General features: G+C 40.8%; 1 protein-coding gene across 2 annotated transcripts in view; it reads left to right on the top strand.

Annotated features, from left to right (window-relative positions):
* Positions 1–561: 561 nt before the first annotated feature.
* Lrig2 (leucine rich repeats and immunoglobulin like domains 2) overlaps positions 562–17,278 on the top strand; it is a 59,107-nt gene continuing 42,390 nt past the window's right edge. For both annotated transcript variants that reach the window (XM_031375063.1, XM_031375062.1), the window contains exons 1-2: positions 562–1,021; positions 14,893–14,958. In XM_031375063.1, the coding sequence (XP_031230923.1) occupies positions 786–1,021; positions 14,893–14,958 (302 nt within the window). In that variant the 5' untranslated portion in view covers positions 562–785. The remainder of the gene's footprint in view (positions 1,022–14,892; positions 14,959–17,278) is intronic.

The raw sequence follows: 17,278 nt of genomic DNA, 5'->3' as shown, positions 1-17,278 counted from the left end.
ACAATCATTGAACTCCAGGCGACATTAGAAGCTGTAGGTGTACTGACTAAATAGCACCTCTGTCAGTGGGAACTTGAAGTCCTTTCACAGTGACAGCGTGCTATGCTCCGGGAGTACCAGCTGTTACATTTTTTCAGGGCAGGGAGTAGGTGCGGCCGAGGCCGCCCTGGCTGGGCTCCGGAGGCCAATGTGGTCGAAGTTAGGCTTAGATCCCGCACTCATTTTGCGGCTGCGGCTTGGAAGGCAGCCCTTCTGCCATTCCCTTCTCCTGGAGCCTACAGAATAGGTTCTTCTCACTACTACTACAGCAGATCAACCGCAGTGAGGAGTTGGGCGCTCTGGGTTTCGCTCTGCCACTCGATTTTAAGGACCTAGTGCGCCCACAAGCGGAGGAATAGCCGCATAACTTCAGAAGAAGCTCGGAGAAGGAGAAAGGGCCACTGTAACGCTCAGTTCCTGAGGGGGCGGGGCTACCCTAGGCCTCGCCCCTCTCAGAACCCAATTTCCGACGCAACCTCATCCTGGGGCTCCGATTGGCTAGCTCCTGAGCGTGAGGACGTTGCGTCGCGGGGCGGGGCGGACGAGCCGTGTCTGTCAGGGTTTCAGCTCTACGCCCCCGACCGCCGCCCCCTCCCTTGTGGTCAGGTCGTCTCCTCCTCTCGCTTGCTCTGAGAGGGGACAGGTGACGGCCGAGGCTCCGGGTGGCCGTTCAGCCTCCGGGCATCTCTCCTCTGCCGACTCTCTGAGCCAGCTGCTGTCCTCGAGCGGGTCCCGGCCGGGGGAAGATGGCGGCCGCGCCCCGCGGCATCTGGGAGCTGCGGCGCCTGGGCTGTGGGTTGGGACCCCTCGCCAGGTTGTTCATCCTTGCGCAGGCGCTGCGCCTGCTGCCCGCTGCCCGGGCCGGCCTGTGCCCGGCGCCCTGTGCCTGCCGTCTTCCTCTGCTGGACTGCAGTCGCAGGAAGCTGCCCGCGCCCAGCTGGAGGGCACTGTCGGGCCCGCTGCCCCCCGACGTCTCTAGCCTGTGAGTAGAGGGCCCGAGGGCGCGGTCGCCAGCGAGTTCGGAAGGGAGCTGCCCTATTGAGATTGTGAACTTTGAATGTTAGGTCTCCCGGTACTGGTGGGAAGAGAGGGGTTAAGGTGTGGGGTCCTAGGGGGATCTGCGACGTTCCGGGCTGGAGATGTCTAACGTTGGACTCACGGGTCCTGAGCAGCACAGCTGAGACTCTGGATGGGTCTGGTCAAAGTGCGAAGCCCTCTGTGGGCTGCAGCATTTTTTTTTTTTTTTTTAAATTCCAGCTTGACTGGTCCTTGGGCACGTGATGCAAACACGATCTCTCCCAAAGATACAGGAGCTCTCTTTTGTCCCCAGTTCTCCCATTGGCTCATTGTACATTTCAGTTTTGATACTTGAGTTCTTGATAGAGTTGAAAACCTCCGCATGCATAAGGAAGATCATTGCTCATCTCTAATATTTTTTTAAGAGCAGTTTCTTTAGTAATCAGTTTAAAGAAGGGAAAGATTTTTTTTTTCCTTCCCAAATCACGGTACTTTGTTTTCACTATGTTGCTTTGAGTCAAAGAACCTTCATCTCCGATCTCTTTGTTTATGTGTGAGAGTCCAGTGCAGTGATTGAGTGGATTCTGGAGTCTCTAGCTCTGACTTTAAACCCTGACAAACTTGTATTAGCTAATGGCACTTGGAGAGCTCTCTGGTCTGAGTCAGTAGGTATTAAATACAACAGTAGGTATTAAATACTGCAATTATGAGACTTCTTAGCCACCAACATACAGTTATGTCTCTGCCACTAACTGATCAACATGCTTATTAATTGACATCTAGAGTTACCTCTGAAAAAGAGTTATCACTAAAAATAGTTTTGTGATATAATTAAAATACGAAGACTGGTTAGGTTCTTTTTGGAAATAGAACACAGATAGAACATCTGTATTGCAGAGGTTAAGTATACATTTGCAGAACATATTTATAGGTTAGCATAGATAGGAAAGAAGTTAACTCCTGTATTCATTGAGAAGATTAGTATCTGCTACAGTTAATATAGAATTGCAGTATAAGTAATAGAGCTTCTGTCATTTTGTGGTGGTTATATCTGTAGCTTATTCTGGTTTGACTCAGACTGTAGTATTATCACGTAGCATAGCCTGAATTAAACCAAGCAGAGCATCGTTATACAGTAGGTGCCTTTTCTGAAGAAATTGATGAGACAGCTACCTGATTATGATAGACTGAATCTGACATAGGTTTAAACACAGTATTACTTAATGTAACTAATTGAAATACACATGACCTGCTTTTGAAGACCCTTCATTGAGACTTGCTGAAGTGTGTTTGTTTAGTATGCATGAAGCTCTGGGTTTGAACACTAGTGCTGAAAAATAATAAAAATAAATCATCAGTATATAGAAATTAGAAGTAATGTTCCCAAAGATGCAAATTGCCAGAAGCTAACTGACATTTAATTGGTTTTATTTTGTTTTACTTTTTTTTTCTTTGTCTTTTCCGTTTTGTGTTTTGAGAGGAGGTACTGCCAGGTAGCACAGGATGGCCAACTGTCTATCCTCCTTCCTCAGCTTACTGATTGCTGCCCACCATTCCCAGCTTGCATTCAGAAAATTGAAATTAAAATGAAATTGAAGTGAAATGCCTTGGAGAACAATTCTCTTATAGTTGATCATTTTGAATATAGTTTCACTAAAAATATCAAACCACAGGCAGAATGCAGCCATGTTCTTTGTCAGAGTATAATTCGAATGGGCTCTAGTTTGACTGCCTACACAGTCCTTGTTCTCTGAAACCGAATGAGCATAGTGTCTACTGCTTATACTGTTATCAGCATTTTGGCATCAATGTATGGCTCACTAACCTCTTAATATTCTAGGGCATTTCTAACCTATAGCTCAAAATTATGCTACTTTCCTCTTGCAAACCAGTTCCAAGATCCATAGAACAATATGATCAGCATATTGCAACATCAGCCTCATTTCTTGTATTTTTGGTTGTGAGCCTAGCCTTTAATAGCTGAGCCATCTCTCCAGCCCAACAGCCTCACTTCTTAGTGTAGAATTTTTATATTAGTTAGTTACTTTTCTTTTTTCTTTTGGTTTTTCAAGATAGGGTTTCTCTGTATAGTCCTGGCTGTCCTGGAACTTACTCTGTAGGCCAGGCTGGCCTCCAGCTCAGAGATCAGCCTGCCTCTGCCTCCTGAGTGCTGGGGTCAAAGGCATGGGCCACCACTGTTACTTTTCTTGTTGCCCTGACCAAATATTTGACACACATCAACTCAAGGGAGGAGTTTTGGCTTATGTTCTAAGAGATGCAGTCTATTATAGAAAGGAAGACTCCATGGCAGAAGGAACATGTAGTGGCTTGCTCACAGCTAGATGGAAGAGGAAACAGTTTTTTTGTTGTTTGAGACAAGGCCTTTGTACTAAGTACTCCAGGCTGTCCTTAAACTCCTATTTTTCCTAGTTTTGCTTCTTGAGTGCTGGGATCATTCTGTGAACCACATTGGACACTAGTGTGATTTTTGATTTGTGTCATAATGTTGATGCTTAAAAGTTTTGCACTTTGGAGGATTTTGGATTTTCTGGTTAGGAATATTCAACCTATATTTAAATTCTTCCTAGTTATTCTGATATGTTAATGGAGAACTACTTAGCCAAAATAGCTATAAAGTGCTAGGGCCTTGTGTCTGCTAGGCAAGTCCTCTAAGCTATGTCCCCAACCCAAGTTGTTAGTGCTTCTCAAATGCCAGCTTAAGAGATCTGTATTTTGTTTAATTCTTCAAAATTCCGTTGTGCTTTGGAAAACCCACATATTCATTTTTATTAAAAATACTTTGTAGGGAGCTGGAGAGAAGGCTTAGTAGTTAAAAGCACTGGCTGCTCTTGTAGAGGGTAGGGTTCAATTCCCAGCACTCAGGCAGCTCACAGCCATCTGTAACTCTAGTCCTAGGGGATCTGAGGCAAGTGCTATACTGAGAAACCCTGTCTCAAAAAACCAAGGGGAGCTGGGGATAATCACATAATTTTCTAATGCTTGAAAATACATTTCTTTCATCTTAGTAAATAGCCTTTTTAAATGGATACATTTTATTTATTTATTTATTTTTGGTTTTTCGAGATAGGGTTTCTCTGTGTAGCCCTGGCTGTCCTGGAACTCACTCTGTAGACCAGGCTGGCCTCAAACTCAGAAATCCCCCTACCTCTGCCTCCCAAGTGCCGGGATTAAAGGTGTGCGCCACCACTGCCCAGCTAAATTTTTAGTTTTAATGTGTATGTGTTTTTCTGTCTGTCTGTTAGTCTGTCTGTGTACATACAAGTGCCTGGAGGCCAGAGGCATCAGATCTCCATGAAGTAGGACGTTGTGAGCTGCTAGGAATTGAATCCAGGTCTCTGGGAGAGCACTATGTGCTCTTAGGTGCTGACCATCTGTCCAACCCAATCTTATAGTTCTAAATTTTTGTGGGGAGGCAATGTATTATGAGATTATGAGATTGTCCTTTCGTGTTATTTCAAGGCAGAGACTCTCAGTTAAACCAAGATCTAGCTAGCTTCCTGAGGGAACCCCTGTCTCTGTCCTTGGAGACTGGAATTACAGGTGGGCCACCATACCTACCCACTGTTTATGTGGGTTCTGGGGACCTGAACTCCAGTCTTTAACTTGCCAAGTGCTTTTAACTGCAGAACCATCTTCCTAGCTCTGCTTTATTCTTTAAGGGTGTCCTAAGCCTAATGAGAAACTGGCATTTAACCAATGGAGAGAGAACATATTAAAAGCTTAGCAAAAATGTTTTTAAGAAGGGCTTTTAATGTGTTCTTATATTTCTTTTATGTGCCAAAGTAGATGACTCAACTAATTCTCTACTACTCTAGTTATGAAAAATGTTAGGATGTTCACTGATACAAATTAAAGCCAAAGCTATTTAAATAATTTTACCCCAACCAAATTACTACATTTGTATGTAGGACAATCTCCAGAAGAGTGGGATAGTTTATGTACTTAATTTTTTTTTCCGTTTGTTTTTGGTTTGTCCAGACAGGATTTCTCTGTGTAGCCCTGGCTGCCCTTGACTTGACTTATAGAGCAGGCTAGCCTTGAAATCACGGAAATCTCCTGCATCTGCCTCCTAAGGTAAATTTTACTTTTTTTTAAAATTATTTTTATTTAAAAAAAAAAAAAAAGAAAAAAAGAATGTGCTTCTGCTTCTGTTGCCCTTTCAAAAAAAAAAAAAAAGACTGCAATTCAGTTATTTGTAAAATAGTTGGCAGGATAGATAACTAGTGATGAACAGTTTTAAAATTAAGAAATAAACAGTTGAAGATCAGAAACTGCACCGTAATAATTGGAAATTATTAATGCTATTTCTTTCGGGTTTCTCTTATTTTTAATATTTGTTTCAAAATACTATTGCAGCTTACTCATATAATTTAGATCTTGGCAAGTTTCATTGGTAAAAGTGTAGATAATCCTGAGCATAAGGTTATTTATTTGGAAGAAATATGCGATGTGTTGCATACCTTTAATTCTAGCACTTAGGAGGCAGAGGTAGGTGCATCTCTCTGAGTTTGAGGCCAGCCTGGTCTACAGAGGGAATTCTAGGACTGCCAAGGCTACACAGAGAAACTCTGTCTTGAAAAACCAAAATAAAATAAAACCAAATAAAAAAAGAGTCTGTCTTTGGGAAGCTGCTCCATCTGGTGTTGGGTTGACTGATGTGACCACTGAAAGGCTAGGACGTTGGGCTTAGTGGGTGTAAGAGTGCTTGCCGAGAAAGCAAGGTAACCTGGGTTAAAATCAAATCCCCAGCAGTCGTGTGACAGGTGGGCATGGCTGTGCATGCCTGTAACACCAGTGTATTGAGACAGATGGATCCCACTTCAGATTCATTTAGAGACCCTGTCATAAAAAGTAAGATGGAGATATCTGGAGAGATCGCTCAGTAGCTAAGAGCTAATTTAAGTAGTTAAAGAGTTAATTTCTTCCTACAAAATAAAAAACCAAACAAAACCTTTGTTTGTTTTTTAAAAAAATATTTATTTATTTATTTAATGTAAGTGAGTACATTGTTGCTGTCTTTAGACACACCAGAACAGGGCATCAGATCACTTTACAGATGGTTGTGAGCCACCATGTGGTTGCTGGGAATTGAACTCAGGACCTTTAGAAGAGCAGTTAGTGCTCTTAACCTCTGAGCCATCTCTCCAGCTCAAAACCTATATTGTTATAGAGGAATTATGTGTTGTTATTTTAGTGATGAGAAAGCCAGTTGATATGCTTTATAATTAGGTCTTTACTGCATGTTATATATTTAAATTAAAATAAAAAATTTTTGGTGTGGGTATGTGCATAGAAGTGATGTGCTGCCTGTGTGGCACATGAGTGTGGAGGTCAGAGAACAACTTTGTAGAGTCTGTTCTCTTCTACTTTGGGTTCCAGGGGTCAGACTTAAGTGGTACAAGTGCCTTTAACGCACCCAGCCTTCTCACCAGCCCTTACAGCAATGTTTTGAATAGTAAGATAGCTTTTTTGGTGTTGCTTGTTTGTTTTCAGATAAGGTCTCCCTATGGCACTCTGGTTGGCCTGGAACTCACAGAGTTCCCACTTGCATCCATCTCCTACCCCCAGCTAAGATAGATTTTTTTTTTTAATGTCCATTTCACATTTTAGACTCTTAATAATTATAGTCTAATAAAAAACATGAATTCAGTTGATTCTTAGAAATACTCACAAATAATGAAAAATACCCTAGCTTTCTTTATAGTATTAGATATAATCAACATCATTTTCAGACTTTCTCCTTTTATTTTTTTTGAGACAGAATCTTGCTTTGTATTGTCCAGGCTGGCCTCTATTTTACTGTCTTCCTGCCTTGATCTCTGAGTGCTGGGATTATAGGTGTATTATTACACCTAGCCTGTTATTTTATTTTTAAATTTCTTTTTAAACTGTTTTAAATTATGTGTATGACTCTCCCACCTTCAGTCATAGGTTATCAATAGCTCCTCGGCATGGGGCAGGGATACTCCTTCCCATTTATGCTGGAATTTTGGCTGGCTCAGTCTTCTGCAGTTGCAAGTTCTTGAGTGTAATAGCCATATCATGTTTGGAAGTCAGCCTTTCACAGTTCTCCTCCCTGTCCACCAGTTCTTACGTTCTTTCTGCCTCCTCCTTGGAGGTATTCTCTGAGTCTTGGATGGAGGCCACGTGGGTGGGGAGGTTGGCTGGTGATTCCTCCACAGCTCCACTCACAGTCACTTAGGCTCCCCTCTTGGACCAGGTCTGATGAGGTTTTAAACAGTTTTTTTCCTCCATGATCAGCTATTAAAATAGAATGGAGACATTTAAGATGGAAAAGTAAAAGTTCTTCTGTCACACCTAAGAAAAGCCACCGTTGTTTGCTAGATAGGTATCTTACACATGTATGTGTCTTTTTCCTTTCTTTTGAGAGCACAAATGAAGCTACTATATAGTTTGTATAAATATGTGTATGTATGTTTTAACTGGTTGCAGAAAACACTGTAGGATGGAACTTGTAAGTTATTTAATTTATCTTGATAGCATATAGGTTTTGTTAATTTTTTTTTATACAATAACTCTTTGGTAAGTAGTTTTCCAAAATTATAGTACATATGTAGAATAGATTCTTAGAAGTTGTGTTAATGCATGATTCTGGAATATCAAGTAGCATGATATTGGTGTGTACCCCAACACATTGACCAAGTTTTTGGTAGTCTATCCATCTTCTTATTGCTATCTTTCTCATGGAGTTAGAATTCAGAATCAATATTTAAGATTATGGTTTTAAAATTTTAATGTAGGGAGCTTGATAAGTGGTGGCGAATGATAAGTGCCAGTTATTCCAGAGGCTGAGGGAGGAGAATTGCAAGTTCAAGGCCAATCTGAGCAATTTAGTGAGATTCTGTCTTAAAATGACAGTGAAAAGAGAGGGCTGGAGAGATGGCTTAGAGGTTAAGAGCACTTGCTGTTCTTACAGAAGAGATGGGTCTAGTTCGTAGCACCCACATGGCAGTTTATAACAATCTGTAATTCCAGTTCCAGGAGATTCAACACCTAAGATTTATTTATGAATTTATTTTAATTATGTATGTATATGTGGGGTATATGTATGTGAGTACAGGTGCCTTTGGGGTCCAGAAGAGGCCATTGGATCCCCTGGAGTTGGAGTTACAGGCAACTGCCAGCTCTAAAGTGTAAGTTCTGGGAACTGAACTTAGGTTCTCTGCAAGAGTAGTGTGTACTTATAATCCCACAGCCAACTGATTGGCTAAAAAGTAGACTACAATAAAGAAAGAAGAAAAAAGGAAGAAAGGAAGAAAGAAAGAAAGGAAGAGAGAGAGAAAGAGAGGGCAAAGCAGATATATAACTGAGTGGTAAAAAATGTTTACCTAACAGGTGTAAGACCTGAGGTTCAATCCCAGTACTGCAGGTAGGTGGGGGAGTAGCTATATTAGTCAGTTATACACACACACACACACACACACACACACACACCATTTATTAGATAATAATGGCTCTCAGGCTACGGTCTGGCTAGTCCAACAAGGGGTTGTCTCTGACTAAAAGTTTAGTAATCCGCCAAGCAGTGGTGGCCCACGCCTTTAATCCCAGCACTTGGGAGGCAGAGACAGGCGGATTTCTGAGTTTGAGAGTTTGAGGCCAACCTGGTCTATAGAGTGAGTTCCAGGACAGCCAGGGATATATAGAGAAACTCTTGTCTTGAACCCCCCCCCCCAAAAAAAAATAAGTTTAGTAATCCAATAGTTGTTCAGCCCATGAGGCTGTGTGTGTTCTGAGTATACACCAGAATTCCAAAGAAGTAAACTCTCATACTACCACTGAAGGAATGGACTTGCCAGCAAGAGTGAGGGCAGCAGTCAACTTTATAGGCTAGGCAGTCCCAGATTAAGTGCATCTTCTCCTCAAATGATCCAGTGAAGAAACTTGCCTCACAGGTATTTTGATTTTGGCTAATTCCAGATATAGCTAAGTTGACAACCATGAATACCCATCACACTAAGGTAGGGGAGTAGTTCCAGCTAAGGTTTTACATTGGGAAATGGATTATACCTGCGTGTTCAGTCAATAAATGCTTAAAAGAGATGGTGCTGGACCATTATTTTATTTCAGATACCTTTATACATTGACCTCTGTGTTAATCATTTTATTTATATACTTAAAGCAGTCCTACAAAGTTGGTGCTGGTATTCACAATTTATATTAGAAGAGACTCAAGTGATGTATAGAGAGGTTAAGTGATTTGTCGGCGCTTCTTGAGCTGGCTGTGCAAAGACTAGGTTCTTGTTTCCTATATTGTTATGATACTCCCAGGAAGCAATACTTTAAGTGGTTAAGAACCTAAGGAAAGCGGTGTAGGCATGTAGGCTTGTAATCCAGCTAGCTACTCAGGAGGCTGAGGAAGCAAGATTGCAAGTTAAAGAGCTGCCTGGCAGTAGAGTGAGACACTTTTTCAGATGAAAAATAAAAAGAGAGCTGGAGATGTAGCACAGTGGGGCTGTGCTTAGTTCCCAGGACCACAAAATCTCAGTAATAATACCCAGTAGTAGAAAACCAAAAATGTGCCCCTTATGTTTGAAATGAGTGTCCCTATCATCCTACTGATTGGATATTCTTAGAAGGCAGTGGTTCTCAACCTTCCCAATGTGTGACCTTTTAATACAGTTCTTCATGTTGTGGTGATCCCCAACTATAAAATTATTTTCATTGCTATTTCATAACTAATTTTTATACTGTTATGAATCATAATGTAAGTAAATATCTGTGTTTTCTGACAGGTTTAGAGCCACTTATATAGCAATATCAGGGTGTTTTTGTTTTGTTTTGTTTTTTGTCATTGTGATAGCAAAATATCCTTACAGAAGCAACTTAAGTGCGAAAAGAGTTATGAAAGTTTTATTTTGGCTTTTTTTTGGACAGGGTTTCACTGTGTAGCCCTAGCTGTCCTAGAACTCACTTTGTAGACTAGCCTGGCCTCAGATTCACAGAGATCCACCTGCAGCTGCCACCCAAGTGCTAGGATCAAAGGTGCGCATCACCTACTGCCTGTCTTGGCTCATGGGTTTGAGAGGTTTAGTCTGTCATGGAAGGGAGTGTGTAGTGTCAGGAGCAGTTTGGACTGTGGTAGTGGAAATGTGAGGTGGTTGGTTATGTGGCATTGATACTCAGGAAGCAGAGAGTCCAGGTGGGAAGCAGTGCTGACCCATTATCAAGTCCTGCCCTCCAGGTCTCATTTGCTCCTGCTAATGTACACCTTCCCCAAACAGCTTCGCTAGCTGGGAAATGTGTTCAGCCACATGAGCCTGAGGTGAACATTACATGTACATACAGCAACATTGTGTTAGAAATAGTACAAAGGAGACCAGAGAGTTTTGTCTGGAGAGTCTGAAGAGTAGCACTATGCATGGTGTACCCTCAAATTGTACACTGAACCTGGGTCCTCTGTGAGACCAAGTTCTCTCTCTCTCTCTCTCTCTCTCTCTTAAGATTTATTTATTACATATGAGTACACTGTTTCTGTCTTCAGACACACTAGAAGAGGGCAGCAGATCCTGTTACAGATGGTTGTTACCCATCATGTGGTTGCTGGGAATTGAACTTAGGACCTCTAGAAGAGCAGTCAGTGCTCCTAACCGCTGAGCCATCTCCCCAGCTCCCATCAACTTCTCTTAACTGCTGAAACATCCCTCCAGACTATGGTTTTTGTGTTTTTGTTTTGAGATTGCATCTATGTAACCCTAGCTGTCCTGGAGCTCACTGTACAGATCAGGCAGGCCTAATAGTTTGATACATGCTGGGCAGGCACCATACCAATAGACTGTATTCCTTGCCCTTTCCAAAAAAAAAAAAAAAAAAAAATACACAAGTTCTCACTAGTTTGTCTAGGTTGTCCTCCAGCTTGTAGTCTTCCTGCCTCAGCCTTCCAGATTTACAGTTCTGAGCCACATTACTTGGCTAGATGTGTGTGTGTGTGTGAGAGTGTGTGTGTATATGTGTGTGTGTAATAACCTTTGTAAAAGTCTCTCTAATGGGGGCTTTGTTATTGTTGATGTTAATAATACTGTTGATTCTTGAATACAAGAAAAGATTTTTGACACAGAAGTGGACAGACCTGAGTAGGCAGAAGAAAACTGTACTCTGTGGCTGCTGGGATTCTTTGTAGTTGGCTTGCAGAACTTGTGACTTCTCTGAGCATTCTGTAAATAATTTACACCCTGATGGCACTGCACAACCACAGTAATGGCACCTCTGGCTCTGGATGATATAAGCATTTTAATAATTCATTGCTTATTGCAGCTGCTTCCCTGTAGCATGAGTGGGAGGGGAGAGACCTTTACATATCAGTCATCCATTATTACTTATATTTGTAGTGTTAGAAAACACAGGAAGGGCTATTGATAAATACATTTTGGGGATAGTTGAAGGGAATAGTTGGGGCTTTCGTTCTAATAATAGCAGTGCCTGTGATGCCTTACCAAACCCTAAGTCTTCCTGGTAGATGATGATGATGATGATGATGATGATGATGATGATGATGATGATGATGATGATGATGATGATGATGAGTATATATATATGGTATGCATATGTATTTTGCATATGTGTGGGCATATATGTGCAGATGTGGGTGCACATTGTGTGCACATGGGTGGAGGAGGTTCAAGGTTGGTGTTGGGAGTATTCCTTTGAGCAGGGGTCCCTCAGTTGAACCCAGAGCTTACTGAATTTGTTAGTCTACCTATCCAGGTTGGTCTTGGGACCTTGTCACTGCCTTGTAAGTGCTTGAATTACAAGTGGGCTTTCAGGACCATGTGGCATTTATGTGGGTATAAGGGATCCAAATCTGGTATTTATGATTGCATGATAAGCATCTTTTATCTCCTCAGGTTGTTAGTTAACTCTTGATTGAACTCCTTCCTAAGAGTTCTCCCCGGGAGCCACTTAGTGTTAATATAGAGAGTCCTTGACCAATTAATTTTTTTTCTTTTTTATTCTAGTTATTCTAGATGTGTTTTCTCTGTGTACCACTGTCTCTCTTGGAACTTGCTCTGTAGACCAGGTTGGCCTTGAACACAAGAGATCCATTGTCTCTGCTTCTGGCATGCGCCTACACTGCCCTACCCAAACAATTTCTTTTAAATAAAATACTTTAAAAGATAGTTTTATATCAGTACTATCACTTAAAAAAACAATAACAATGCTTAGTTTTGTCCCCATGTAAATTAAGCTCTTAAACGAAAATGGCTAAGATTTACTGATGAGCAGGCATGAATCTTGCTGAGAGCAAGTTGTTCATTTCTGTCATCCAAGCCTTCCCGAGCAACTGCCTGTGGCAGCACGGAGATAGATTGATCTGTAGTGTTTCTGCAGTGTGCCCCTATCACTAACCATATTGTAACATGCAGTAGGTCTCTTGGGCAAACAGCTTGTGTGGGCTAGGTTCTATTTGAGCATTGTAAAGATGACAAGAATCATCCAGGTGAATTTTTTAAAAGATTGTTTAAAAATTTAAACTCATGATGAACTTTAGCGAAGGTTCTGTTCACATAAATTGCTTGCTAGAGATGGGATAAAATTTTGAATAAATAGCTTCTCTACTTTTAGTTTTATGTGACTTTGGATTAGCAAGTTATTAATTTTTATTCTTGTTTTATGTATAAGCACAGTGAGGATTATTTGCCTTACAGTTATGTGCTAATTCTTCTGGTAGTACATAGAAGATTGCAACTTAATAAATATTAAACCAGAACTGTCACCATCATCAACATAATTTGAAGATTTATTACCATCTCCAGAAGCTAGATAGCTCTTTTTAGGAAGACCAAATTCTTTGACTGGGTCTTGCTATGAGCACAGGTTAGCCTTACACTATCCTCAGTGTTAGCCTTTATGTATTACCTCTGCATACCTAGCTCAGTTCGATTTATAGAAACTCTCATTTTGACTTGTGAAATCTACCTTCAGATTTGCGTACAGCTGACTGGTGGTGGCAGCACATGCCTTTAAAAGGCAGGTAGATCTCTGTGTATTCAAGGTCAGCCTAGTCTACAGAGCTAGTTTCAGAACACCTAAGGCTCCATAAAGAAAGCCTGCCTCAAAAAAAAAAATTTGTAGCTGATCTGTTATAATATAATATAATCACTACAAGAGATGGAAAAAAAAAAAAAAACATTGTTAAGAAAGTAAGGGACGGACCGGGCGGTGGTGGCGTACACCTTTAATCCCAGCCCTTGGGAGACAGACGCAGGTGGATTTCTGAGTTCGAGGCCAGCCTGGTCTACAGAGTGAGTTCCAGGACAGCCAGGACTACACAGAGAAACCCTGTCTTGAAAAACCAAAAAAAAAAAAAAAAAAAAAAAAAAAAAAAAAAAAAAAAAAAAAAAAAAGAAAGAAAGCAAGGGACAAAATACGCATTATAATTTGTGTAAAAATTTATTGAGGGCTGTAATATACATAGTAGTTTCATTTGTTGCTATTGGAAAAAGATAAACTGTGAGGAAGCTAGTGACAAGGATAGAGTTCTTTATATCCTTTTACTTTTTAAGTTTTCTTTCATTTTTATTTTTGAGACAGGGTCTCATTGTCTTACTGTGTAGCCTTAGCTGGCCTGCAACTCACAGAGATCTGCCTAATTCTGCTTTCCAAGTGCACCACCACACCCAGCTTGTTTGTTTTTGAGAAAAGACTTTGCTGTGCAGTCTAGGTTGGACTGTAGTTTATGTCCCTCCCACCTCAGCCAAGTGCTGGGATTTTAGGCATGGACCACCATGCCTATATGGCTTATGGACTTTTATTACTGAACCATACTAATTTATTCTAAATTACTAAAAGACATTAAAAATTGAAAAATATTAGATCCATTGAAATTTGGACAGATTTACTCATAAGCATTTCTTTTGGTAATACTGAAATTCAGTTGTACTTTTTTTGAGACATGGTCTTGATATGTAACCATGGCTGGCCTAGAGTTTATAGGCAAAGCTCAAATTGAGTGATCCTCCTGCCTTTGTTTTCTTAGTGCTGAGATTATAGACAGTTAACACCATGGGTGACTTAAAATTCACATTTAGGGGCTGGTGAGATGGCTCAGAGGTTAAGAGTACATATAACTCTTGAAGAGAGGACTCACACAGAGGACAACATTGAATGCTGTAATCCTACCTCCAGGGGAATCTTTGGCCTCCATAGGCACCTATACTCCCATGCACATACCCACATGTGAACATAATTGAAAATAAAAAGAAATCTTTTGTTCGTTTGTTTGGCTATTTATTTTTGAGACTTAATCTTACTGTGTAGCTCTGGCTGGTTTGGAACTTGATACGTAGACCAGGCTGTCCTGAAACTTGTGCCTCTGCATTCTAAGTGCTGGGATTAAAGGCATGTACCACAACACTTGGCTAAATTCTGGCCTCAGTGGGAGAGGATGCGCCTAGTCCCACAGTGACTGGGTGGGGTGGTGTTGATGGTGTGTTAGTGTGTGTGGGTGACATCCAGAGGGTCTTCCCTTTTTCAGAAGAGAAAGGGAAGGTGGAATAGGGGGAGGACTTGTGTGATTGGGTACTAGGAGGAGGAGAAGGGCTGATACTGAGGTATAAAGTGAATAAATAAATAATGAATTAAATAAAAAAGAAAAAAATTACCTTTGTAGGACTTAGTATTCCTGTTGTAGTTTTATATTTCCTCCCTTCTTCTCCCTTCCTTGGGCACACTAGAGAGTTGCCTAAGTCATAGCCCCTCTACCACTAAGAGATGTCTTTCTAGCCCCTGTTCTGTTTGATTTTTCTCTGAGGTTTAGCTCCTACCACTAAGCTCAGTATATCTGTTTTCTTTCAGGGATTTGAGCCATAATCGGTTGTTTAACTGGAACATCAGCTTGGAATCACAAACGTTAAAAGAAGTGTAAGTGATTTTTATTCATTCAATATTAAAGTCTTTGAAGTAACCTAATTATGAATTTGAATATTTTTAGTATGCATTTATGTGTCTGTGTGTGTACCTGTGCACTGTAAGTGCCTGTGGAGTCCAGAGATCAACATTTAGTATCTTCATGAGTTGCTTGTCTGCCTTACTTATTTAAAATAATGCTTTTATTTATCTTTTGTGAATTTCATACTTTTTTTAAAGATTTAATCTATTTATTATAAGTACACTGTAGCTGTCTTCAGACACACCAGAAGAGGGCATCAGATCTCATTATGGGTGGTTGTGAGCCACCATGTGATTGCTGGGATTTGAACTCAGGACCTTTGGAAGAGTAATCGGTGCTCTTACCCGCTGAGCCATCTCACCAGCCCAAATTTCATATATTTTGATTATATTTTTTCCCAAACTCCTCTCAGATCCTCATATACTTCCCTATATTGCCAACTTCATGTTCTCTCTCTTTTTTGTTTTTGTTGTTTTGAAAAAGGGTTTCACTGTGTAGCCCTAGCTGGACAGGATCTTACTTTGGGGATCAGGCTGGCCGTGAACTCACAAAAATCCACTTGCTTCTTCCACCAAGCCTGGCACTCTTTCTCTCTCTTAAAAAACAAAAACTAGGGGCTGGAGAGATGATGGCTCAGTGTTATGAGCACTGACTGCTCTTCCAAAGGACTTGGGTACCCATATGGCAGCTCATAGTTGTCTCCAAGATCTGACACTTTCACATAGATATACAGGCAGGCAAAACACCAGTGCATATAAAATAAAATTAGATAAAGTAGAAAAGAATAAAAACTAAACAAACAAACAAACAAAGGAGTCTAATTTATGTTGGCTAGCTCTTCCTGAGCATGGATCCTTCCCTGGAGTATGGTTGCTAGACTCAGTATCATTCTATTGAAGAAAACGGATTTCCTCTCCTAGCAGTTACCAGTTGTAAATAGCTTTTTGTCTTGGAGTGGGTCTTTGTGCCCACCTCCCCTTGGGGTCTTGTCTGGCTCAAGCTTGTGCAGGTCTTGTGCATGCTATCATAGTATCTGAGTTCATGTGTGCATTTGCCTTGTTGTGTCTAAGAAGACAGCTGTTTCCTTGAGGTTGCCCATTCATTACCTCTGGCTCTTAGGATCTTTCTGCCCACTCTTTTTCATAGACCCCTGAACCTTGATGGGAGCAGTTTGGTATAGATTTCACATTTAGGGCTGAGCATTCCAAAGTCTCTTTCTCTCTGCTCGTTGATTAGTTAATTACCATCTACTTCAAGAAGCTTCTCTGATGAGGGTTGAGAGAGACACTGATCTATGTGTATAGTAATATGTCATTAGCAGTTGTTTCATTGGTATGCTCATTTAGCAGAATAATAGTAGTAGGTTTCCCCTTAGGACTTATGACCTAGGTTCTTGACCTCTTCTACTTTATTTTTTGAAACATCATCTTTGTAATCTGACTTCATAGGCTGGTTATTGATCATCAGGGATCCATCTAGCTCCACTTTCCCACCTCAATACTGGGTGTACAGATGTGTACTGATCTGTTCAGCTTTATATTGGTTTTAGGGATCCAAATTCGGGTCTTCATGTTTGTACAGCAAGTACTTTACTGCCTGGACCATTTCTCCAGTATAAATTTGGGGATATTTAATCTAGAGTTGCTGTGAACAAAATTGAAGGAATGAAGGCTGGAGAGATGTCTTTGTGTTTAAGAGCACTTAATGCTCTTCCAGAGGACCTGAGTTCCATACCTAACAACCATGTAAGGCAGCTCACAACTACCCAACTGTGCTACTACTGAGCTACAACTCTATGCCAACCTTTTTTAAAAAGTAATTTCTAAAATTAAAATATAATTGTAGCACTTCTTCAATCCCCTTTTAAAAAACTTTTTCTTATTTTATGTGTATAGGTAGTTTGCCTACATGCATGTCTGTGAACCACATGCATGCAGGATTCACAGAGGCCAAAACAGAAAGTCTAATACCATGGAACTGGAGTTACAGACAGTTGTAAGTTGTTGTATGGGTTCTGGGAATCAAACCTGGGTCTTCTGGAAGAACTCCCAGTACTTCTAACCATGGAGCTATCTCTTTAGTCCCTCAGTTTCCCCTATTAAAAAAGACAGTATCTTGCTAAATAGCTTAGATAGGTTTAGAACATACCATGTAGGACAGGCTGGCCAATGGACCTGTGCATTCTCTTACATACTTCAAAGGACTAGGGTTACTGGAATGTGTCATCGTATCTGGCATAAGCCTTTGTAACTGATTTTTCTTTTTCTTTTTTGTTGCTATTGGTCTTTTTTT

Source organism: Mastomys coucha, unplaced genomic scaffold (genome assembly GCF_008632895.1).
Source record: "Mastomys coucha isolate ucsf_1 unplaced genomic scaffold, UCSF_Mcou_1 pScaffold16, whole genome shotgun sequence".
Classification (NCBI taxonomy): domain Eukaryota; kingdom Metazoa; phylum Chordata; class Mammalia; order Rodentia; family Muridae; genus Mastomys; species Mastomys coucha.
The sequence above is the reverse complement of the archived record's forward strand: the minus strand, read 5'-3'. Positions and strand labels throughout refer to the sequence as shown.